At 36.8% G+C, this 26640-nt stretch overlaps 1 protein-coding gene across 2 annotated transcripts; it reads right to left on the reverse strand.

Moving 5' to 3' along the window:
- Positions 1-12804: 12804 nt before the first annotated feature.
- LOC131685082 (mutS protein homolog 5-like) lies at positions 12805-26188 on the reverse strand. 2 transcript variants are annotated; one of them, XM_058968519.1, is made up of 3 exons: positions 25829-26188; positions 13078-15244; positions 12805-13020 (listed from the first exon to the last, which is right to left on the reverse strand). In XM_058968519.1, exons 2-3 carry the CDS (start codon positions 15219-15221, stop codon positions 12879-12881), a joined length of 2286 nt encoding a protein of 761 aa, XP_058824502.1. In that variant the 5' UTR covers positions 15222-15244; positions 25829-26188; the 3' UTR covers positions 12805-12878. The 2 variants fall into 2 exon arrangements, with proteins under 2 accessions (XP_058824502.1, XP_058824503.1); XM_058968520.1 differs by lacking the exon at positions 12805-13020 and having other exon boundaries at positions 13166-13326; positions 13394-15244.
- Between the last annotated feature and the right edge of the window lie 452 nt (positions 26189-26640).

Genomic DNA, 26640 nt, shown 5'->3' on the forward strand with positions numbered 1-26640 from the left:
TTTTGCTGATTTCTCCTAATTTGTTATCATTTCAACACAGAAAACATTTGAAATTGATTCTACCAAGGATAAAGATGTTGATTCATGTGTATTTTTCATGAAATTCAACTCGGTAGCGGAATAATGAGCGAAATAAGTTTGTTTACAAAAGTCTCATTAGCCCTTTTGAAGAATTACTATGGATTTGTTCGAGTTACATTTGCGGCCAGCTCAAAAAAAGTGGCTTCGAGAAAAACGCGGTTAAAGTTTTCAGTACACACGAGATAAACATAAGAGGCATTGCGGTAGAATTGAAAATCTGAATATTTATGTATTGTTTTCGTCTTCCATGTTTTGAGATATGATTTTTAACATTCTAAAGCCATTTTTGATTAATAAATTGAAAATCGACTTTTTTTATTCTACAGTGCTGTGACACTTTAAAACCGTTTTTAGATAAATTTAGTAATTATTATTTAACATAAATGTAATCTCTGGACATATTAAAAAATATTTTAGAGCGCATGAGATGTTTAAGGACACCAACCACTAAACTATTTTCATTGGAAAGTTATAAGAACTTCGTCATCTTCGAATAAAGTGCCTGAAAGTGAAAACTGTTTTTTCCATAAAGAATATACAACTTTTTAGAAAAAATGGCCTGAAAATGCCAAAACAATTTTTTTAAATTAACAATTGTCACGACATATCAATTCTCTAGGCCAGATTTTTAAAGGCAAAAGTTTTCTTCTAAAACTTCAAAATTTCTTTTGTGGAGAAGCGCCTAAATAATTTGAGAAATGGACGGTAAAAATATCAATATTTTCCAATATCGCTCAAGTGTTCTACAAGTCATGACATACTATGAAGTTGAACGGAAATAAGCTTTGCTTGCCATAATCAGTGCTACTGGAATATTAAACAGAAATATTTTTAATGAAAAAGTGTTCATAACAGTTTTATAAATAAATGCAAAATGTTTACCGTGAAAATGCGTTCCGCGAAATGCTTTTTTTTAATCGACTAGTTTTGATCAGAAATGTGTTGATTATCTTGAAGCTTGAGTTACTAAATTTGATCAAGTTGTTTATTTTAAGTGGGTGAATCTTAAATGTAAGATTGATTGGAACTTGGTACTTCTAGCATATTTCGAAAATGTACGTAAATTTAATTGCTCCGACGATAGAGTAGGGGAACATGGGGAGACTTGACCAAGCGTAAGATTCTACATTTGGCTATATCGTATTCTATTTGGTTTTTAATTTTTTTTTTTAATTATACTTGTTTCGATCCCTTAAGGTAATTATAAATGTTTGAAATGAAAAATCCTTTCATCATAGAAAATATTCTGCTCGGGGCCGCCGTACACTAATTACGTAAGGCTTTTTTAGAACTATTCAACCTCCCCCTCCCCCCAGATAAGAGTTCGTATGATTTTGGTGAACTCCCTCTCCCCCTACATAAGATTTTATCATGCTTTGTGTAATTAAAAATCATATTGTTAATTCATTAAATTATTCGATAGCGAAAACGATACTTATTGAATTATTAAAAGAGAACTCAGGACAAAATTTAACTACACACCAAAAAATTATAAATTTTATCATTGACGTAATTGCAAACATGACACAATTTAACAAACCATAATTCACAAAATGACTAAACATTAAACATTACCGTGTTCCATTTCATTTTACATGAAACATATTTTCCATGCGCAATGACATAAAATTACACTTACTGTCATTCAGAACAAACACCATATGTGGAGCAAAATTACATGATTTACGAAATTCAATGTCATGTAAAATTAAAATCAAACGTAAAACTAAGTCATTTTTGATGCATGTATATGTCAGGATCAGGAGACGTAAATTTATACGATTTTTTCTAAGTGTGTGTATAATCATCTGCATAAATTTCATTTGCATCCTAATCTCGCTCAGTAGAAATTTCAGAATAAATTTTGGAAGATATTTAGAAACTCCGATTTGTTCCACATAATTTGCTTCGCTATATTCCACTTCCTTTGAATCTATTTCTTTGTGATGTAGAACTCAAAAGAATTTATAACCTCTTCTGGTGTGAATTTGTTCGGAGTTCCAACTATAACGCTTATCGTACGCATAGTTCCGACATGGCTATCTTCGATTTTCTTGAAGTAAAATACAGTTCACACTCTGGAACTATACGGCCAACAAGTTCTTTGACAATCACATGACAGAAATTTTTTCATATACCTTGCGGGTTTGAAGCGAAAGGTTGAAAAGAAGGACGTTGGCCTAACAACACGAAGGGTCTCAACACTTCTTAACTAGTAAAGCAGATTGTGACTCCAGTTCCCGATCAGAACAATGTACCACCAAGAGCCAAGAAATTTCTGTAACTGCTCCAAAACCATTGACAATTAAGCCACCCCTTACGTTGGCAACAATAAATTCCATAACTAATTTAACAATCATATTCTGTCGCTGCAAAACATTTCAATTTGAGGTCTGCGTTTCCATGACCATGATGTACAGTATGTGCTCATTTTGTTTGAAATATAAAATGTTCATGGCACAAATAAGAAATAGTTTCTTTTTTTACGAGAAGAATATTTTTCTTATCGATTTCATTTTTCATGCATGTTTTATGATATTACTTAAGAAAGGACAAACCTTCCCTCCCCCAGGTGAGAATTGGTAAGATATTTTGAAACACCCACTCCCCCCATATGTCCTTACGTAATTAGTGTATGACCCCTAATTAATAAATTTGCGTTAAATGATGTATTTTTTATCAAACTGTGGTACCTACTGTTAATGTTAACCACGTCACAAAAAATCTCACCTTAAACATCAATCTATCTTTATAGCACTAGTTAACAAAGTTAGCAGTCATGGTTGAATTCGTGAGATGTGCACACTGCACATGCAATGTAACCATTATAGCTAATCCCTAAAAGGGAATGCATTAAAAAATCGAAATTCAACCATTTTATATTTTTGTTGGTATCTAAGGATCTCGACAATATGGAGTAAAATAATTACAGCACGTTTTTTATGCCAAGTCTTTCCCGATGGAGGAACAAGAAGTAATATTTGTATTGTCCATATTACACCCACAACACACTGTTCATTCTACAGCTAATTTATTTTTAAGCAACCGTGCTGATTAAGCGATTTCGTCGTGATACTAGCAAAACATGCGCAATAGGTTAAATTATTGTGATATAACACCATGTACAGATTAAAATCAAATCTTCATCCAAAAGAATTTTGTTTTGCGAGTTTTATCACCAAACATGGGTTCAATCTCCTTTGAATACTTGACACACAAGGCTTCTAATTGTACTATATTTAACAAATATTGCCTTGATTCGGCTGTTAATTTAACCCATAGTTTTGTACTGAAGAATCAGTAGCCCATTGGCTTGTTCCGAACAGTACAACGCATCAGAATACAAATTTAGTTCTTCGCGAGCCATCATTCTGCGAAGATAAAATTGAAGTCATCTTCGGATCTTCGCCAATAGTTGTAAGCGATCATCGCTATGGTGAAGAATGGTTTTCTGAAGATTTATTCGTCATTCACTTCCTAGCTTCCTCGTGCAGTTCATTCGGTCGCTCGATGAGTAGCAAGGCACGAGTGTATGGATAAGGCATTCGGATGAACACGGATTGGCAGTCGGCTTCATTCGTGGGTGAATATCAACAGCAAGTTGAATATAACAGCGAAGAACGATGTGGGACGAATGCAGGTTATTCATATTCACCGTGCTTCGTCGCGATGAAGATTCTGAAGCAACATTGCTCCACATTTTGAAAAAGTTTTGAAATATACATGGGTCAGCCCAGATTTTTGTTCTACGTGTGAATTTAAGAAGTTTCGCCAAAAATGGCTTAATTTGGACATGATTTAGAGGTGTCTCCAATCAAAAATCGTGTTTTTGCTATGTTTCCATAGTAAGATCACTTATACTCTGATTTAATAGGCCCAACATGCCCACATATCATCAAATGTTGTTCCTTAGACATAACTTAACATGTTTTAACAGGTGAACATAGATCTAATCGCAATAGAAAATTTGATAACTGGATTTTTATATACAAAGTTTATCAAAAACAAGAAAAAATAGTAGTATTTTTTCTTGGTTTTAATAAACTTTTCTTGATGTCCAGTTTCGAATTTCAAACCCAGCTTACTCGTGAATCTTTATGACTTCCTGTGCGAGCTTCGCCTTGTTTTCCGATCAGTGCTAACAAGCATATCATCAACGTAGTGTTGCGCCGGGGCAAAATCTATCGACCCCAAATTTTGCACAGTTATTTGGAATCCCAAATGGGATCGAAAAAGTGCTGTGCTGAAAAAATGATCATTTTGCCCCACCCTACTGCTTTTAGTTGAAGTGCATTATTGAAATGAATTGTGTTGCTCATATTAATAGGTTCAAGTAATTTCGATGTTTCGCTATGTTTATTTGTTTGCGTAACAATGAAGGTATTGAACATTTGTACTTTCGAAAGCTGAAAAGGCTAATTTTTGTTATTACTTAATACTTTTTTTCCTTCGTTCTCTTTCAGCACTGAATGCCTATCATCGACACCAGAGAGGCGACTCTACCATCAAAACCCTAGACTTGCCACTTAACTACTGGCATAGTCTGTGAAATACTAATTCGTTGAATATGAAAATTATAATATTACTTATAATGTACTTGTGTGCTATCTTCGCATCTCCGAACCGTTCACTATAAATGAAAGTACAAAACTTCTGTCAGAATATATAACAAAAATCTACCTCACCAACAATTTGTGCATGAAGAGACACTATTTCAAAGAATCGTTCTATTCCTGCAGCGAAAATACGAATATTCAAAATGAATGAACCTGGAATCGCGTACATAGATTCAACATATTATCGATTGATCTCAATGACTGCAATATTCAATATTGTCATCTGTAAATATAGTTGAACTATGATTGAAGAAAATGTGGTATTTTTTTAAAGCTGGAAATTGATTTTTTCCAGCTGCATTATGTCAGGAACAGAAACAAATTGAGAACGAAATTGAACGAATCAATGTAACTTTTGTAAATCACGTAGTCGTCATCTATTAACAAGTTGAATTTTATTGGCATAATGCTAAATATTTTTCCTAAATTGTCATAGTGTAAGGACAATTATTGAAAGAATCGTCGACATTGTAGTGTTGACGTTGAACCTGCCTTACTCCATCATTCCTCATTATTGACGAAGGCACTCTTCAGCCTCAAACGTCTTATAACTATTGAGGTCAGATTATATCATATTGTGGGGGAATAGCACAGCTGTACGCAGCTCACCTGAGTTCGAACTACCACAACCGCATATAGTGTGTTAGGCTTTTTGCCACGTTCGGTCAGATTGGTCAAAAACGATAATACAGTAAGATTCCGTTTTTGGCACGTTCCATTTTTGGCATGCTCCCATGTTGGCACACTCCGATTTTGGCAACAAATGTGTTCCGTTTTTGGCAACATTCTTGTTGTACATAATAGGTCTTTTAAAAATGTGCAATAGATATTTTCTGTATCAATTGACATTACATTTGACTTTATTTCCAAACATGGGAGTCATATAAACCCTCAAAGGGGCAAATCATTTTTTTAAAATTTTGTTAAAATTGTCTCATAGCTTCAATACATTACTGTGATAATTTTGAGATGGGCAATGTTGTTTTAAAACAGCGTTATGCATTTAAGGGTTAATTAAATTTTACACTATACGTGTTGTATTTAATTATCACAATAAGTATAGAAATTTGTGTATAACATAACACAGTGTCAGTGTAACTAGTGTCTGACGGAATCAATTTTTATAGTAAGACCCAGAGTCTGTGCACTTTAGGAGTCAATAAGACTATTTCTGGAGAAAATTTTCCATAGAACCTTAGTAATATTTCGAGCCTCTTTCTTTTTCGATTATTACGACGTTATTACAAAACTTGGCACTAAATTTTCAGTACATGTCGATAGCTGACCATGGTGCGTCCCAAAGCCGTATTTAGGAATATAGAACTGATAGCCCCAAATAGTTTGATTTAGCTTTATGATGTCTTTGGTAAATTTGTTAGTTTTTTTGACTATTTTTTTCAAATGAATGGAATTAGAGTGGTTCTTGTGGTTGGGGTGTTCAAAGTATCGACTGTTTAGATGCGTGAAGTTTACCAGCTTAATTCCCTACAATATAATAACACAAATGAATTGAAGCAAGTTTGCTGAATAAATAAGGCTATCTATAGTGGTTAATTTGTTATGATTTGTTTTTAAAGATTTAAGGTAGGGTGGCTCTTGAAAAATAGGGTTACTTACATTATCTTTTGATGTGTTAATTTCTCGCAAATGCATTGTTCTAGATATTTTTGGAACTTTTATTGGAGATCATTTTCACCGTAGCACTGATGTTTCAATCCCTTTTGTTTGGATAGTTGCAAGTGATTTATACAGGTTTTCTTCAAACCTAATTATCTTCAAACATTGCAATTTGATTTTCAATCTATCAATTCCATCTAGAAGATCGACGATTGGTTAGTTAAAGAGATTATTTATTTTTTAAAAGAGCTATGTTTTTTAAACAAAATTGTTCATTAACATTCTCGAAAGAAAAGATAACAATCCCAGGAGCGAATGTCATGATAACGTTTATCACATTTTGAAACTTTTTTTTATTATTGCATATTTTCGAAGATTTAGTCATAAAGCATATATTTCTAGATATATTTTTCTAGTCTAGTCCAGTCTACACATACTCAGCCAATAAATGTAGGGATCCTGGAAAATTGCAGACATTCATCCACAATTTTTCTTGTCATTATTAATGTTTGTGGCACAAATGGAATATGAAACAAGCATTAAAGCGGCCAGGCCAACTGCAGCGTACAAAGATGATTCAAAATTATACGGCAATCAAATTATTAATTTAATGAAGAATTTAATCAACGGATTATTTTGAACCTTGAATAAGGAAGAAACGTGGACAACCGTACACAACCGTTTCAATTTGATGGGGGTTTGATAAATCGTTGGGAGTGACTTTGCTAAGAGGGTTAATGTCACTCCTTTGGTTTCAGAGGTATTTAACCCTGCATTGACTAATGAGCATAGGTAATGGCGCCTTTACTGCCCATAAAAGCATAAGAGTCACATATTGAAAAACAGCAAGCCGAGAAAAATGCTGTTCAAGATTTACATTTTCATTGAGCCTTATGGATGGGACAACCATGTTTTGGTATTTTTTTCGATACTTTATAAACAAGCCTGGTAATCTTATTTGTGCATTGTGAATCAGTGGAGGTACAGAATACAATCCAACAGATAACTCATTTTCTACAGAAATCCATATGAGACTCTTATGTTTTTATGGGCAGTTTACTCGCTCTTTATTTCGAGATATATTTTTCATTACAAACGTTAAAATTCATTTTCTCGAGTATTTTTTCTATGTCATGTAGCGCCGTCTACATAAGTTATAAAGTATAAATATCTTTAGTACATGCGTTAAAAATATCAAACAAACAACTTTGCCGAAGAAAGTTTTTTGATAGAACACTTTTGTCAAAAGATTGAAATGATCTAGATCAGTTTCTACTTATCTAGATCAAAACCAAAGTTGTCAAAATACTTATCATTTCTATCTAAGAAACTTTGCTAAAGACGCTAATCCTCCAGGATATATACCAAAGGCGCTAGAGGTTTTAAGCGTCGAAAGTATCATTCTGCCCCACCGCACAGTGGGAAAAAAGTATCAAAAATGCGACTTTACTTAATAGCTTGACAGAAGGCTAAGTGTCGTTATTAAAAATGCATACTTCTTAAATGAAAATGTCTGGGGAATCTATTGCAGGTATTTAAAATGACCGTAAAGTACGCTATCATGCCGTTTTGCCCCAATTCCCGTTTACATTTGAGTTTATGTTCAAAACTGAATATATAACTCAGAAGAAAGTTCAAAACGGCTGACAAAAATTAATATTTCTTATGTAAAAAAGTCCAGGGAATCGATTGAAGATAATTAGAATAATCTCACGAAACGTATACACCCATTTTACCCCAATCCTCCGCAAAACTAAAGTTTGGAGTTAATCCTGGCTTTCTATTGTGGTAAAAGATTATATACGGCTGATCAAAAGTGATGATTCTTATGTATAAAAATCCAAGTTATCGTTTGAATATAGTTAGACCGGTCGCCCGAAACATATGTTCCCCTTTTTACCCCATTTCCTCCCATAACTCAAGTATTAAGTTAAACCTGGCTCTTCATTTAAGAGAGGCTGAATGCGGTTGATCAACAGTAGTATTTCTTATGCAAAAAATTCTGGGGAATCGATTGAAGATAGTTAGAATGGCCGCACGAAACATATGTACCCGTTTTACCCCAAATATTCCCATATCTCAAGTGAAAAGTTAAATCTGGATGTGCTTCTCGAAAAGAGGCTGAGGGCGTTTGATGAAAAATAATAATTCTTATGTAGAAAAATCTGGGGAATCGGATGGAGATAGTTGGAATGACCGCACGAAACGATTGTATCCGTTTTACCCCAATTGTTCACATAACACAAGTGTGGTGATACACCTTACTCAATATTTCAGAAAAATGCAGAAAGCGGAAATCGATTGAAGATAGTTCGAATGACCGGACAGAACACGTGTATCTGTTTTACCCCAAATTCTTCCCACAACTCAAGTGTGAAGTTAAACCTATCTGTACTACTCTTCTAAAGAGGTTGAATGCGGCTGATGAAAAGTAGTAATTCTTATGTACAAAATTCCGGGCAATCGATTGGAGATAGCTAGTATGACCGCACGAAACGTGTATACCTGTTTTGCCCCAATTCTTTACGTAATGTATGTGTGAAGTTATATCTAAATCATCATTTCAGCAAGAGGCTGAACGCGATTTTTTTCTACATAAAAATCACTATTTTTCATCAGTTGCATTCAGCCTCTTTCGGAGAAGTATAGCCAGGTTCAACTTCATACTTGAGTTATGAGAGGAACTTAGGGTAAAATGGGTACACATGTTTAGTGCGGACTTTCTAGCTACCTTCAATTGATTCCCTGAAGTATTTAACATAAAAAATACTTTTTATCAACCGCCTTTAGCCTCTTTCTGAAATGTTGGGTAATTATAAGTTAACACTTGTATAAGGGAAAGAATTGGGGTGAAACGGGTAAACACGTTTCGAGTGGTCATTTCAAGTTTTCTCAATCAATTCCTTGAACTGTTTTACATAAGAGAAACTACTTTGGTGAGCCGCTTTCAGCCTCTTGCTTAAATGATTAGTAAGGTATAATTTCACAACACATTATGTGAAGAATTGGGGTAAAACGGATATACACGGTTCGTACGGTCATTATAACTATCTTTAGTTGATTTCCCGGAAGTTGGGAAGAATTGGGGTAAAACGGATGTACACTAGAGTGGGACATGGTTATATGAAAAAAATAAAATTTCGCTCCGAGTTACTTTTTGGGTCCCATTTAGCTCCCAGAACAACTCTGCAAATTTTTAGTTCGGTCGGTGAAACTATATTTTTGCGCCCATGGTTTGAAGTTTACATGGGATTTCGTATGGAGAAATCTACTTCTGCAAAATAATTCTTTCAAGAGTCGCCCGTTATCTCCTAAAAATAAATAGATGACTGATTTTTATAGGAAATTTGTCAAGGAAACAAAGTCTAGAAGACCACGAAACGATCTGATGCTTGTGGAAAAAGTTATTAAGCAAAAACCGATTGATGCCCTGAAGATTGATGAAAATTTCACTTTTCATAGCATCACTGCTGCTGACGGTCGAATAATATACAAAATATTTAACTTTCTCTTATTATGTACAAAAGAAACCTCAATTTATCCCCCAACACCCTTGCGAAGTGGCCAAACAGCATAGATAAATGATTTAAACATATTAAGAGAAGATCAAAACAAAATTGCATATAATTGGACAGCCAACAGCAGTGGTGCTAGAAAAAATGAATATTTTATCAATCGTCAGAGCATCAATCGGTTTCTGCTTAATAACTTTTTTCTCAAGCGTCAGATCGTTTCGTGGTTTTCGAGACTTTGTTTCTTTGTTAAATTTCCCATAAAAGCCACATAACGATTTATTTTTAGGAAGCAATGGGCGACTTCCGGAGGAATTATTTTGTGAAAGTTAGTTTTTCCATGCAATATCCCATGTAAACTTTAAACAGTGGGCGCAAAAATATAGTTTCAACAATCGAGCTAAGACTTTGCACAGTTGTTGTAGGACCCAAATGGTACCTGAAAAGTTGCTCGGAGCTGGATTCCATTTTTTGTCCCACCCTAATGTACACGTTTCGTGCGGTTATTTCAACTATCACCAATCGATTCCTCGGAATTTTGTATATAAGAATTACTACTTTTCATCAGCCGCATTCAACCTCTTTCCGAGAAGTACAGCCAGGTTTATCCTCACACTTGAGTTTTTGGAAGAATTTGGGGTAAAACGGATTCACATGTTTTGTCCGTTCATTCCATCTATCTTCAATCGATTTCCTAGATTATTTGGCATAAAAAATTACTTTTGACCAACCGCTTTCTGCTTATTTCTGAAATATGGAATAAGACGTTTCACCGCGCTTGTGTTGTGTGAATAATTGGGGTAAAACAGGTACAAACGTTTCGTGCGGTCATTCCAACTATCTCCAACCAATTCCCCAGATTTTTCTACATAAGAATTACTATTTTTCATCAACCACCTTCAGCCTCTTTTCGAGGAGCGTAGCCAGGTTTAACTTTCACTTGAAATATGGGAAGATTTCGGGTAAAACGGGTACACATGTTTCGTGCGGCCATTCTAACTATCTTCAATCGATTCCCCAGAATTTTTTGCATAAGAAATACTACTTTTGATCAACCGCATTCAGCCTCTTTCTGAAATGTAGAGCCAAGTTTAACATTATACTTGAGTTATGGGAGGAATTGGGGTAAAAGGGGTACATACGTTTCGGGCGACTGGTCTAACTATATTCAAACGATACGCTGGATTTTTATACAAAAACAATTATCACTTTTAATCAGCCGCATATAGTCTTTTACCGAAATATAAAGCCAGGAATTACTTCAAATTTTAGTTTTGCGGAGAATTGGGGTAAAATGGGTGTATACGTTTCATGAGATTATTCTAATTATCTTCAATCGATTCTCTGGACTTTTTTTTACATAAGAAATATTATTTTTTTCTTCTGAGTTATATATTCAGTTTTGAACATAAACTCAAACGAAAAGGGGAATTGAGGCAAAACGGGCATGATAGCGTACCGTGCGGTCTTTGTAAATACCTGCAATAAATTTTTCAGACCTTTTTAGATAAGAAAAACCTTTCCTGGTAAACGACATCCAGTCTTTTCAAAAAAAGTCGCGTTTTGGGTCCATTTTTTCCCACTGTGCACCGTACGACGTCTGAATTTGAAAAAAACATTAATAAAATTGAATTTGCTTATTTTTTCTTTCATCTCAATGCATTTCAAATGTGATTGAAAATCCTTGAGACATTATTGAAATCTTTAATTGAAATTCTAAACTTAAAAATTAAGGTTCCATTTTTGGCACGGTTCCGGTTTTGGCAACTGAAAAAAATAAAATTGTTGCCAAAATCGGAATCCTACTGTATCTAATATATCTATTCGATAAAAATGTACCAAAAGCAGCTTCCGTTTTTAGTCGGTATCTGGACATTTACAATGCCACCTATAGTGATGGAAATCTAAATTTTTTTGTCCATATATTTTGATTCCTACAGTATTTTTAATACTTTCACATGGTTGTATAATTTGGCTTAAATTTGAAAAATAAATCTCAAGGAGGTGGCATAGATGGCTCCCTGTTGCTGGGGATCATTTTTTGATCATCCTACTCTACAGCAATTCATACCTGTTCAGTTAAAGGGGGCCTCTTTGCTCAGATGTGCCCAGGGGCCCCGGGTGGTCTAAAGACGGCCCTGCATATTTGGAATCTATATCTCTATGTAATTATCTGTCAATTCTGTCAAACTCAGTAGTGCTCATGAAGCTAGCGGCTGAATTCCACTTACCTTTGGATATATTTGTCTTTACAAAACTTAGATGCTTGTGTACACTATGGTTATACATTTATTATTATTCTACTAACTCGTTTTACTCGGGTACGCACTGGAGTAGCCCGCCGCCGTCAGGACATTCTGCTGAAATAAAATTGAAAGTACGCAGTCCATTGCCGAAGTCGGGGGTGCATTGGGTTGGGACGGCGGCGTCCCCCACGGGTGCCGTGAATATGTCGAAAATCAATAATCCATTAATTATAGACATGTGAATCAGAGCGCCGTGCCGCCATGTGATATTGATTGAGTTCCGATTCGTTCGGCAAATTTGAACCTGTCGCCGACCGACCGACCGACCGACAACATGTGGTCGCAGGTGGTAGCGACGGGTAAGTCCGCGAGAAAATGTTTACTTAGCACGTCGGTCGGTTGGTCGGTCGTCATTGTCGTCGTCGTAGAACGCACAAGGGCCGGTAAAGGTCGTTTCCGTCGCGAGTTAGACGCTGTACGCGTGATAGGGCGTACTTGCTGCAAGGGTGGGTCAAGTTCAGGAGGATATATCCCGAAAGAACTATCTTTATGGAAACGAATGTGCGATGGGCAAACAAAACTCACACGGGTCTTGGTTGTTTGCCAAATTCGTGTACTCGATCCGAGAAAAACTTTTACTACTGCTGATTAATAATGGAAGAGTAATCAAACTGTCAGTAATGGAAGATGAATAACTAATAGACGTTAGGTCGGGTTGAGTAAACTAGTCTATTGAGCAAAGCACAAGAATTATATTTACGGTTTAGTACTGGAAGTGGACACGGGAAATGTTTTTCCCATAACCTTCAACATGACATAGCTTGCGTGATGGGCATGGATTTGTAGAGCTGAACAACCAATCGTGGATCGATGATCTCGTCGTTTAGGAATTTCTTCATCAAGCTGAACACCATCGTTTGGCTGCCGGCAGTGAAGAGTTCTTGACAGCTGGAATGGATTTTTCACTTTACATGATGTTAATTGTTTGGGTAACTAAATTCTTACCGATCAGAGTTAGTGGATTCGGATTTAATACTCTGTTCCGCAGCATCGAATTCTTCTGTTTGTGACGAAAATATTCGTAGAAATTGACTTTCATCTAGGTAGTGCGATATGGAGGTGAATTGAGTTGCCACCAATGTGAGCGGAACCTGGCTACCTTTCTGCAGAAGGTATTCAATACTCGAAATCAGTAACGATTTTCCCTCGGAGTAGGTAGTTCCTTTCCCAAATTCATCTATCAGTACCAACGATCTGGAAGTAGCGTTCTGTAGAAGGTTAGACATTTGATACAGTTCACCCATAAACGAGGACTTCCCACTGAAAACCGATTCCGGGTAATCCAGCCGACTGTAGATCGAATCCAACAAACCAATGGTCGCTGTTTGCGCTGGAACAAACGAACCGATATGTGCAAGGTAGCAGATCAGTGCGAGTTCTTTCAGGTAAATTGTTTTCCCGAGGGGATCTTTTGATGCCAAAATGAACACAAAATTCTCGTTTGTTCCTCCGATCTCAGTATCATTAGGACGATAGGTTTTGAACTGCTCCAGCAGTGGATGCCGACCAGCTTTAATCTGAAGAACTTTTTGTTCGGTTACGGTTGGTCTGGTGTATTGTTGGCTTTCGGCAACCGAGGCAAACGCAAGCAGTACGTCCAACCTGGCAGCCAGATTGAAGATTTCGAAAATCTCAGGAATTACATGATCGATGAAACGAATCAATTTTTTAAGCATCGCCTGTTCTCGATCGTGCATAGCTGCCAATAGACTACCAAAACGAGTGTTGAGTTCCCGGCAGCTATCGTTCTGGAAGTACACTGTGTTGTCCGATTGCACCAAAAGATTCATTGAAGACCGCTCGAAAACAGTTGAATCTCTCAGATCTTCTGTTGCGCTGGTACTGAATACAAAGCCATACCCAACAATGAAAGTAACATAAACATTACTCAAATCGATCGGAAGATTTTCAATATCCAAACGAGAGGTATCCATAATGGTCCTTTTAGTTTCATCGAAGATGTCCCGCATCCGGTCCAATTCTCGATCGACGCCGTACTTCACTGTGAATTTGTTATCTTTATCATTTAAGTCCACAGTTTCATCCAAAGTGAAAAGAAGTTGCTTTAGAGTGTTGTTTGATTCCAGAACGAATCTCGATAACTTATCAATGGGAGTCCCAATAACAGTTTGATCGCTTACGGATGCACACATTTTGCAAAGTAAATAGCTATAGTAGATACTCTTTTTGAACGACGCCCAATCGCAGTTCTTTGCTGTTTTAGTCATAATTTTTCGGTAAAGTGCTTTAACATTGCTCAAATTAACGATGAGATTTCTCATTTCTTCAACAATCTCGCTCCTGCTGGAGTCAGTCAACCATTGTACCGTATTGAAGCGAAGTTCTAGCTCGGAAATATCTCGGATAGGTTGTTGCATTATGGTCATTAGCTCTACCTTTCCAATACTGGACAAGCATCTATTGAATAAGTTAACTAGGGAACACGAACTGGCTTCCAGGCTTCGTTTGAACCCGGATGGATGCAGGCGTGAGTTGAAAATTTGCAGCGCCTGGCAGGTCAGTTCGTCAATCATCAGCTGGGATTCGGGAGCAAGTACGTTGATTCTGGTCAGCGCATATCCATCAACCTCCGTGGCGTCAAGCAGCTTCAACAGACAGGCGACAGCGTGAATGAGCAATTCCTGTTTGAAGGGTAATACGCTCTCCCAGAAGAGTCGCCGTTCGGGATCGGATGCCCGCGGTGGCATTCCCGGTAGGTTCGATGCGATAATTTTCGTGAAACTAGCTTTGATTGCCTTGGGGCCAAAATCACAGATGCGGGCCTTTTCGAATGGTCTAATTATGCCCGTTCCGAGTTGTTGCAATCGGATGCAATCCGGAAGTTCTAAAATTTCGGGAATATCTTCAATAAACTCTCGTGAACCGGAGACTAAATGAAATACGGGGCTATACTGGCGGATCAAGTTTCTAACCAACGCAAACTGGGGTCTCGGTTCAGCCGCCTGCTGAATGGCGAACAGTTCCATCTGGTCAATGTCATAGTAGGCTGCGGCTAAAGTTCCCAAGTTCCAGCAGAGCGAAAGGATTTTATTCGCTTGAGACGTGGTGCGGTACTCCGGTTCATTCATTCGGTGCGCTAGGGTGGGTCAATCTAAAGGGAATGGCAAAAGAGAAACGGAGAGAGAGAGAGAGTGAGGGGTACAATTCGTGAGCAAACTGGTTCCAACAAGGTAAATAAGTAAATACGCGACGAAACTAAGTCATTAGGGTTTTGTACGCGCGGTAGTGCGTTTCGATTCGACCCTGAACTTCAGGGATTTTTTCAGCTGAATGGAAGGGTTTGTTCCGGCAAACTCGGTTTTAAGTTGCGCATTAAGATTATTAGTGCTCTGGGTAGCTTGCCATGATGAATCCATTCACCGATCACGGGTTGCCCTCATTGATCACTTATATCTCGCTACGGTATTTTTAAATCAACATTTAACAGAATCGACAAAGTCAAACGAGTTAATTAAATGCGTTCGTTATGCAATTTTGTTTGAAGCATAAAGAGTTGCTTTCAACCGACAGCCCTGCAACTGGACACTGCGATAAAAATCAATCTCATGTAATTCACATGAGCGGCACATGCTAATCATCTGCGGCCGGTCATATTTGCATTGCTCAATGGTTGCTCTTGTTTAGTTTCACAAACAAGATAATCTACTAGCGAACTGGTCACGATCGACGGAACTATATCGCGTAGTCATTCTCTAGGATACGCTCGCCCATGGAGGGCTTTGTGTTTTTTCAGATGGAACTGATTGAAGCTTTATGTAATGAGGATGACTGTACCCGGCTGGATAACGTGTCTGTCATCTTCGCAAACATGGGCGGTTCGTTCCAGACGTTGAGTCACGCATCACTAAGTCTGATTTTTGTCGAACCGGATTCTGTGCGTTTCATCTTTCGAAGAAGCAGTGACTGAGAGATTTACGGAATTCCGATAATCTTGTTACTGCATCGTCTATAATAGAGGTGTCAAATGCGCATTTTTGAGTAGGTATACGGGAGTTAAACGTATTTTGTATGTTGATTATCCCTAGAGAGCCAAATTGGGTCAAACCCGAATTTGTTAATAAATTTGCATGTACTTACTTTAGTCAAGTTTTATTTTTGTGTTTCGGTTTCCCCGCATCAGTAGCTGGCTATTAGCAAGCCACCAAATATCTTTTTCCCGTATAGGAGAGATCGGGGCTGGTTGGCCGAGTTTCGCTTTCGGAATTTCTGAACGCATTCTGGTTACACTTTTTGAAAAACTATTTGCGCTGTTATGAAGATACAACCCTTGAGCATTTGGGAATTTTTTTATTCATAAAACAAATTCAGGGAAAAAGTTATTAACAATCAAAGACGGAGGGAAAATCGGCCAACCAACCCCAGGGCTGGGGTAGGTTGCCCGAGTTTGGTAAAATAAGTGAAACACACCAAATGCATCAGTGGAGAACGTTTATTAGTGAATAAACGCTTTTAATCCACCTAACAGTGTGATGAGACATTTCTTACAACTTTTATCACTCTCTTCGGATATTATGTCTTTTGAGAACATTTAGAACTTGATGCTTCGCGATGTTTTTGATAAAACTTAGGGGAATATGGGGAGACTTGACCAAGCGCAAAATTCAATTTTTGGCTATGGCGTCTTCTATTCCGTTTTTAAAAATTTTTCAAAAATATTTTTATACTTGTTTCGATCTCTTAAGGTAATTTTAAAAGTTTGCAATGAAAAATCCTTTCCTTAAATAAAATATTCCGTGATTAATTAATTTACATTAAATGATGTAATTTTTTATCAAACTTTGTATGGACATATCTACTCGACTACTAATTACTATTAAAGTACTAATATATCATCATATTCCTTATGAAGCAGTGAAATGATTTTACATAAATTGGAAGCATTACTAGCATTTGCATGACATTGAAAGCAATAACTAGTGTTGGGGAGACTTGACCAAGTGGCAATTAGCTGAAGAAAGATACAAAATTCCTGATATTTACTATGCCTTGGTATCTACTGTTAATGTTAATCGCTCCATACAAAATCCCACCTCAAACATAATTCTATATATTTTAGTATTATTAAATAAAGTTAGCAGTAGTAGAACTGATTTCGTAACGTGTGAATATGCAATGTAAGCAGTACAGATAATCCTTAAAAAGAAATGCATTAAAAAAAATCGAAATTTATTGAATGCAACCCTTTTACATTTTTTACTGCTAGTTAAGGAGCTCAACAATATGGAAAAAAAATAATTACAGTATGTTTTATGTCATTATTTTTTGTCATGATTTTTCAAAATTCTCTTGGTCAAGTCTCCCCAGGCCTTGATCAAGTCTCCCCGCAGTGGGGAGACTTGACCGAAAAGAAACGATCACAGAAAAGCTTTTGTAATTTTTCAAAAATTATATTAAAAATTCTGCAAAAAACATGAACACGCATAATAACTTGCAGATTATATCTCATTGACTTTTGAGGAATTGAAGGCTTTTTAGAGATTTATGCAGTTTTAGCTGAAAACCTGGTCAAGTCTCCCCATGTTCCCCTACTACATGCGTTAGTGACAGAACTCAGAGAATAGCTCAAATCAGCATAGGACAACATCAGTGCAAGGAATCTCAAATGACAGTTCAAAACAAGTTAAACGTGTCAGTATTCGGATAACTATTTAAGGTCCATCAATAAAGTAGAAACTCCAGATAATCTTAAATGACGCCGTCAAGAAAAGAAGAAAGAAAACGGATAGGTGAAAACAGAAATGAATGGAAACGCATTGTATATTGATAAACCATTTTTCAAATAATTGATGCATTATATTCAGTTTCTCCATTTCAGTATTCTTATGAACTTTTTCCATTTATTCGTTTAATCATTTCATCCAACTTATTAATTTGACAAAATTCAATTCGTTCTTAACTTAACTTTTTTAATATTCTTTAATTTTTCTTTTTTATTACCACATCAATTTTATTCTGTTTGTTCTTCTTTTTATTCATTTTATCAATGCTATTTATTTTTTTATTCCAGTCATTTTATTCATTTTGTTGAAATTTTATTCAGATTTATTATACATTTTATTCATTTCGTTTACTTTTTTTGTTTGGTTTGATTCACTAATTTTATGCATTGCCTTTATCTCATTGATTTAATTGATTCCATTGATTTTTGATTTCACTGATTTCATTCAGTTCATTCAGTTTGTTCAGTTCCAGCCAGTTCATTCAGTTCGTTCAGTTCGTTCAGTTCGTTCAGTTCTCAATTCGTTCAATTCGTTCAGTTCGTTCCTTTAGATTAGTTCGATCCTTTCGTTCAGTTCATTCCTTTCGTTCAGTTCGTTCAGCTTGTTCCTTTCGTTCAGTTCGTTCCTTTTGTTCAGTTCGATCCATTCGTTCAGTTCGTTCCTTTCGTTCAGTTCGTTCAGTTCATTCAGTTTGTTCAGTTCGTTCATTCCGTTCGTTCCGTTCATTCCGTTCATTCCGTTCATTCCGCTCATTCCTTTCGTTCCGTTCATTTCGTTTATTCAGTTCATTCTGTTCATTCAGTTCATTCAGTTCATTCAGTTCATTCAGTTCATTCAATTCATTCAGTTCATTCATTTAATTTATTTTATTTATTTCATTCATTTTATTCATTTATTTCAGCTTGAGCTTGAGTTTGTCCGATCACCCCTGGCTGCTACTCCGTTATCGATCTGAACTAGATGAAGTTCCACAGGGAATCAGTAGATCATTATGCTTGGGAATAGCGAAACATCTTTCAATGTGCCATTCCTTGTAATCCTGAAGTCTTTTATTGATTAAAATCGACGCCGGCCAGGCCCGAACGTAGATCGCGGAAGGAAAGGGAAGGAATTTTAGTTCGATACTTGCTTTTGCTAGAAGCCGTATAACCTACTGCGCACTCCATAAGTATCACGGGAGGAGGAGATATTTGTTAGTAAAGTGTAGAAGTTGGATTTTACATCTTCTTTGCCGACGCCAGATAGGTGCCTCCACTATTTGGACTAGATAACGATCCATCAACTCATTGATCGGGGACCAACGGCCGTACTTCCCTTCCGAAGGAAGACATAACCACCGATTTTTTCACCTCAGAAAAATCTCAACGACCTCGGTTGGGATTGAACCCATACCAAGTGGAATGAGTGGCGGTCACGCTTACCACTCAATCACCGACACGGCACCGTCGGAAACGTCTAAAACGTAAACTTAGCTCACTAGAGGCCAAACCATCGAATATGTTCTCAGGGTGTCTTTGGAGGAATTGTTTGTATGAATATTCCCCACAATCTGATAACAATTGAAATTAGGCATGGCTTACTATGATCGACTAAAAATATTACCAAATTCAAAATACGGTGTGAAAGTCACAGACCCGGAAACTGTACACTCAGATGCTGACAAAGCCTCATTGTCTTATCATGGATGATGAGACTTACGTCAAGGCGGGGCTACTCTCAGCACAAGCTTGATGTTTCAAACCTTCAAAGTTTGCCAATGATTTGGCAAGCGATCTGCTCATGAGGCAAAAGGAGTACGCCGTTCCTGACTACCGGGACAGTAAACGGGGAGATCTACCTAAAGGAGTGTCTACAGAAGCGGAGTTACTTTCGTGCCCAAGGACATGAACCTCCCTGTCCCAACGCACCGGAACTAAGGCTAATCGGAGAATACTTTTTAACTTTTTATACTGACGAGGTAGAAAGTTGGTGTCTTCGATAATGTTTTGGAAATGCTCGTAGTGAAAAATTTTGTTAGAGAACTTGAGCTTGTAGAACTAAAGGTTATCGATTTATAAGGCGTTTTCTATGGCAACCCCCTTAAATATATATATTTTTTTAAATATAACTTTTATCATTTTGACTTTTCGTGCAAACTATGTTCAAGACAAATATGTAGGTATCAAAATCGCCATGGCCATGAAACGCTTTTAAATTTTATTAGTAATTCAAGTTAACTATTTTCACGCAAATGAAGCACCATGTGGTGTGTATTGCCTCATAAACCAGGATATAGAAGTAAGTGTTTATGTTCCATTCCATCCCACCCCACTACGGAAGACCAAAGCAATTTTGATCGTTTTAGCCATCCAACTCCCAATACATCACAATATTAATACTAATAAAAATCAACGGAATGGTTGACACGTGAAGATCGCATTCCTTATTTTGTTTTTATTTTACAACTTAAATAATTATCGAATATCCATGTTTGGTTATCCACATAATTTTGTACGCAGCACAGTTGTCATGACATTTGCTGAAGATGAAAATGGAGCTTAAGCTTACGAAAGTTCTTTTTTAACAAATTGGTCTACCTTATCTTTAACAAATAAGTGAAGCAACGCTAAAACTAAGATCCCCGTATATATAAACAATGGAAAAATTAAGGTCAAGCTACATGATCTGGTGCCACTTACTTGGAAAGGAGCTATTTAAAGATTCATGTAGTGTTTCAGAGACGTAGATGAAGTCCATTACAGAGTACACATGGAGAAACTACTTTCAGGATATTTCAAATTCTGTTTTTGTAAAAGGAATACGAGGAATACGAATCACCCTTTCCTCCCAATTGGTCCATGTAGTACAAATCACAATACGGTAGTATCAGAGCACACACACTTTGCACATGTCAAGGACACATCCATACGTGCCAGTTCTGCGAATAGATTACGGACAATCCTGCTCAGAAACGGCCAAGGAAAGCTCATCAACGAAAAACAAGTTCAACAAACAGTCTCCGCAAACAGTTTCAAAATTTGTGACTGTAAGGGCAAGAAGCTAGGGAGAACATTTGATCGCGAACATCAAGGGTATCCCACACCAAATTGCATCCCGGAAAAAATCAATAGAAAATAACCCAATGGGTGCGTTCTCTTGGAAATTTGGGTAGAACTACTTTTGAGTGTATTGTTTATAGTTCACACTGTATTTTTATCGTTGTCAAATCCTCAACGTTGGAAAACAACTCGGAATCATGCAGTCAACGGTGAGTCAATGTGATGAATCGTTACTACTAAATTCTGAGCATCGAACGGAAGGAGAAATTCGGCCCGAATGGATGTTCTAATTGGGATCAGGATCACAAACCTGTAGCGAAAGCGTTTAAGCGGAATTCCAATGCTTCGGCCAGGGATGTGGCCAAAACGTTGAATCTTTCTTTTGTTCAGAGAGCCAAGCACTGGGCGGGACTGCATACTGATATAATGCTGGTATTATGCCAGAAAAGGCGAAATATAGTGCTATTACTGTGCAGAGATTGACAGCTCGTTTTTGCAGCACTAATGCTATTATATAGCACCAGCGTAAAAATGTCAAATTTAAAAGCCCAATATTGGCACTACTAATGCTATTAGAAAGCTTCAGTTGATTGTCATTGTCCGCCATGGATTTAAAACCATTTCTTATGTTTCCTTTCGGTATGGCGAGCAAAAAGGAAACATTTCAAAATAAAATATTCTATTTAAAACTATAATTGACTCTTTTCTAATGCATTGTAATGCATATCCTTAATCGGTTTTCTTTCTCACATGATATGAATGTTCTACGAAAATCACCTTTAGTAAGTCTCGAACTGAGGTCCTCGTCCTTCACGGTAAATGCGCTGCGTTTGCTGCCTGGACTATATAGCATATGTTCGATTGAAATGAAATATGCCGAATATAATCTTCAAGAAGAGTTGCATAACGAATAAACCCACAGCATGACAATAGCCTTATATCGGCTTTCTTTTTGCTCTATAATGGCATTACATGCACATGTAAAGCTTACATGCTTTAAAGATCCTTGAAGCATGTACGCGTTATATCAGCTTTATATGCGCATATAGAGCAAGCGATAACGCTATATTTTGGCTGTGAATTTATACATTATTGATGTTAATATAGAGCTTTATTGCATTGTTAATGCTGTAATGGAGTTTCAATGCAACATTAGTGCAAATGTATAGCCAATATAGTGGAATCGCTTAATGCTTATGGTTACTTGGGTATTTTTATCGAAAACTAAACCGATAAATTACATAATCATCTCAGAATCCAATATCCCAACAGCTAGTTGCCTGATACATGCAAAAAGTATCAGTAACAAATTTGGTATATATTGATAACAAACTTGAATAAGGGCAAAGATGAGCCATTTAACTTCATCGATATATGCCAGATTTAACTAAATACCACTCGGCTGTGTACGAAGAAGTATGTTGTCTATGCATCCGCCCGGGAAGTAGAGATTGATGGTGTAGTCTCCAACAAAGGCCTTAATTGCGAAGTATGGGGTTTCCTGCTCAAGAACCCTTTGTTACCAACCCATCTTTTCATCATTCGTTTTGGATTTGGTGTAGCTTTCGCTTAGTGGCAAAGTTGCCACATTCACTGATTTTCTTGGATTTGCAAAAACCTTCGGGTTTGTAGATTAGAAAAACATTTTCTTATGATTCACTGGTAAAAGTACAGAATTAACAAGCGCAAACTTAATACTAGTTAATAAAAGAAACTATCTAATTAAATTCATTTTCCAATTTGCATTCGTCCTAATAAGGACGGTTTGTAGATAACTATGTTGATACAAGACGAGAATCTTTTGAAACAATTCAAACCTTGCCGACGATTGTTTTTACTGCGTACATACATATGATCTTGCCCCTTTCGCAGCTCACACCGAATGAGTACGCTTTGCAGCCTTCGATGTTTTGGTGGCATTTTTAGTTGCAGTTACTACCGCCTTTTCAGTGACTGCGTTTCTTAGCCTTTGGCTTTTTGGCCTTCTCACCGCAGCCAACGTTTTTCTTCTCTCCGGTGGTAGCCGATTTGATTGGTCGTCCGATGCAACTTCTCACGACCACGCACGTCTGTTATGCACTGCGTCTTACACACGTCTGGCTTTGAGAAAAGCTGCGACACCCCTATTTATAGGTTTTATCATTAATATTGATTCTCATTTAAAGTAGTTTTTGAACTATTTAAACAAGTTTTATACAGCAAACAACGTATCGGTAGCAAGCGTTGAACGTTTTCCTTCCGATTTATGAAACAAGATTGGCAATCCGTTTAGTAGAAGAAAAGTTATTAAGGTTCAAAATGTACGTAACGCTTTCGCTAATATGCACTACTATCGCTTTCTCGCTCGTTCTCGTGGCGTGCATGAGTCTTTCCTTTTTGTCCGGCTTCTAATGACTTAACCAAAACTAATATGCCGGCTTTCCCCACCAACTGCTCTCGTCAATCAACCCAATACGAATAATCATAGGAACAAACATGTAGTGGACCTATATATAAACTTTGCATTATTTTATTGTTCATTTGCTGCACCATATTGACGGCTCTGTGCGGGATGGGCTGAAAATTTTCACTTTTCCGAGTCGTTTTCGAAAGATTTTTTAAAACAATATTTTTCCGTTGATAATGAATGTCCTACATATTCCAACATTTTATACAACATTGGTACAAACATTTTCAACAAAATACCGAAGAAATTGATTAAATCCATTCAGTACAACAAAAGATATAAGTGTTCAAAATCTTACATCATTTTTCTTTCGAAATTTTGAAAAGGGCCCCTATATTGAAAGGTAAGTCGTTAGTCACGACAAAATACACTGAAAAAAATCAGTGGGAACCAGGAAAGGTTTTTTTTAAATAACTTTTTTTCCTTAAAAGTGCCCGACTTGAATTTTTGACGGTAGGTAGGGAATAGTTACCTATCTTGAAACAAAATTCCATCCAAATTAAAAATGTTTTTTTTTGTAAATCGACTTTAAATTCTTAAAATCGAGTTTTTTCAGTGTAGATGTCGATGAAGAATTTTTTCAATATTTTTATTCAAAAATTTGACTAATTTGGTAAAAATCACTCCTGCAACATTTTTTGTAGGATTTGTCGTTTTTAGACTGTAACCATTTGAAAAAAAAAATTGGTAAAAAAAGTTTGACCCTTTTCAAAAGACAGTCTAGAACATTTTTGGAACAACAAAGTGGCTTTTTGTGACAAAGTTTTCATGTACAGAATGTTTCATTAAAATCGGAGAGGGTACTGCCAACATTTGTTCGAGTTGCCGCGAAATTGGTCAGCAACATGTCGAATTACACCAAAACTACAAACCAAATTTCTAGTCTAGCCACTGCTATGCAAATATGCACTACTTTCTAAAGGAAGCCTAGACTCAATCATTTCCAATGGGCGATGAGCTACATACCAACATAAGAAAATAGCAATTTAGGAATGAAATGAAGTTTTTTTTTAAATTGGAAGGTGTTTACTTCTGCATTGCCTCCTGTAATGTAATATTTATTGGTGAAATGTACCTCTCATTGATGAGCTGCTAGTTATTGATTAAAATAGAATTCAGTGATTATCAATGACCGATCACGAACACATGGCATATACCTAGGTAAATGATTCGGCGTAGGAATATTTCACCGAAGCTTCGTCATGTAGCGATCTGCGGCATCCGCTGGTATTTATTGCCAAATTGTAACTGCCAGTGACGAATATCTATATGACTATAGTACTATTTATTCATTCGTTGAGCGAAATTGACATTTACCGTTTCGCTATAAATATTTATCAATTATTTTGAAGTTCAACCATAGAGCGAGATCAGTTTTCGTTGGTCGCAACGTAAATCAAACAGTATGGTGACGCTAGAAGTAATTCCATATAGGAATGTTAGTTGATTGTCTGTTTAATTGATTTTTATTTTTCCTTCATGTGTTTTTTAATGTTTAAATGTATCGTACGATGGTGATAACTGTGTGAAACAAACATCATCAATAAATATTCTATTTGGATTTATAAAATATAAATAAAATGTTTGCAGTTGATTATACACCGGTAAATTGATATTCAATCAATTTACCGGTGTATAATCAACTGAGAGATGTATAACAAACCCAAACTACATTATTATTGTTCAGAACTCAGTCTCATACAGTCGTAATTCGTTGGTTGAACTACCATCGCTGTCCAGCTAATGAATTCGATTTGTTAGTTTGGTTAAGGTTCAAGTTACCTTTTTTGAGCATGTGTTAGTTTTGAACGCTGGATAGTATGGGTAGGAAAAATTGTGTTCAGCTTTGCCACCGGATTATACATTTAAACCTTTTAAAAACACTAAAAGAAGAATATCAGCCGATTTATCAGATCACAACGATTCAAATCATACAAAATAGCTGCTGGAAAAACTATCGGTTTCGCTAAATGGTGCTTTTGAAAAAGTGGCTGTGATTTTTTGTCACACTACCACACCGTGCTGGGGCACGCAACACAACAGCGCAATGAAAAAACCACAGCCACATTTTCAAAAGCACCATTCAGCTAAGCCGATGGCTTTTCCGGCAGGTATTTTGCATGAATTGAATCGTGATGATCTAATAAATCAACTGATATTCTTCTTTTAGAGTTTTGAAAAGGTTTAAATGGATAATCTGGTGGCAAAGCTGAGCACAATTTTTCTTACGCACACTACCAAGCCTTGAGGTAACTTGAGCCTTAACTTATATATGTCAAAAATGATCAAAGGATGGTAGTAGTAGTGGTGGATCACTAAAGCAGCCTGGTTAAAAAAAGACCCAAACGACGAATTGGTATTGAACATCAGTTCTGATTTTTGTACAATTTTTGGTTATAAAACTAGTTTTTAAATTCTCAGTTTTACCAATTAGCTTGACATTGATGAAATTAATTGGACAAAGTACTTACCTTTATAGTAACTATTCTTATAATCAATTTCTAAAATTTACTGGCTCTACTATAATTATGAAAAGTTATTCTAGAAGCGGGTACCAGAAACTGCACTACAAAAAAGTGTACATCCCGAGTGACATCGCTTCAGTGGCCAACACTGAAAATGGTCAGCGCATACTACGACGTTTTGTTTTCATTTATGCGAATCCAAACAAGATGAAAAAGAATCACAAAACACTACAAACCCACACGTTGAGTGATTGCAATACCGGGAAAATGCACTTGTACGAACATTTAATGGTTTGTATTGAATTTCACGCCGCAAGCGAAACTCCTCCACTAGCGCGCCGGCAAAAAACCTACGGAGTGGGTTTTCCACAGTAGGTGCCTATATGGACGGCGGACCAGGCACGCTGCTTTTGCAGCATGCACAGCACCTCGTGCGGCCTCGAACGGCCCGCTTGTTTTGTTTACATATTTTGCATGGCGCTCGGCTGCCTTGACTGTCGACAATGCCTGTGATGTCTGCTGCTGGTGGTCGTGTGTTGTAAAAAATGCACTCGCCTATTGAATATGGTGGATTGTGCTTGGTAGGTCAGTGTAGTGATGAAGTATACCGCGTCGCTTTTAGTTTCACTTGAGTTTCTTAGCGTTGTGGTCACGAACACAATGGAAGCAGATTGGAAGTAATGGAACCAAACAGTATATTGATTAGAGCGCATCAATATTTGAAATTTCCGCAGAACATTGCTAGAAACTTGTCATTTATGGCCAATTAAACCTAGGGAATATGAATGCAGTCAGATAAAAGCTGACACGGGGTTTGT

The sequence above is a fragment of the Topomyia yanbarensis genome, chromosome 2, assembly GCF_030247195.1.
Source record: "Topomyia yanbarensis strain Yona2022 chromosome 2, ASM3024719v1, whole genome shotgun sequence".
Taxonomy (NCBI): domain Eukaryota; kingdom Metazoa; phylum Arthropoda; class Insecta; order Diptera; family Culicidae; genus Topomyia; species Topomyia yanbarensis.

What these genes read in the sequence shown, in the direction of transcription:
- LOC131685082 (XM_058968519.1), bottom strand. Translation starts at nt 15,221, where the DNA reads ATGAATGAACCGGAGTACCGCACCACGTCTCAAGCGAATAAAATCCTT. An exon ending in GAATCCACTAACTCTGATCG is followed by an intron (nt 13,021 to 13,077) that starts GTAAGAATTTAG and finishes AATCCATTCCAG; the next exon opens with CTGTCAAGAACTCTTCACTG.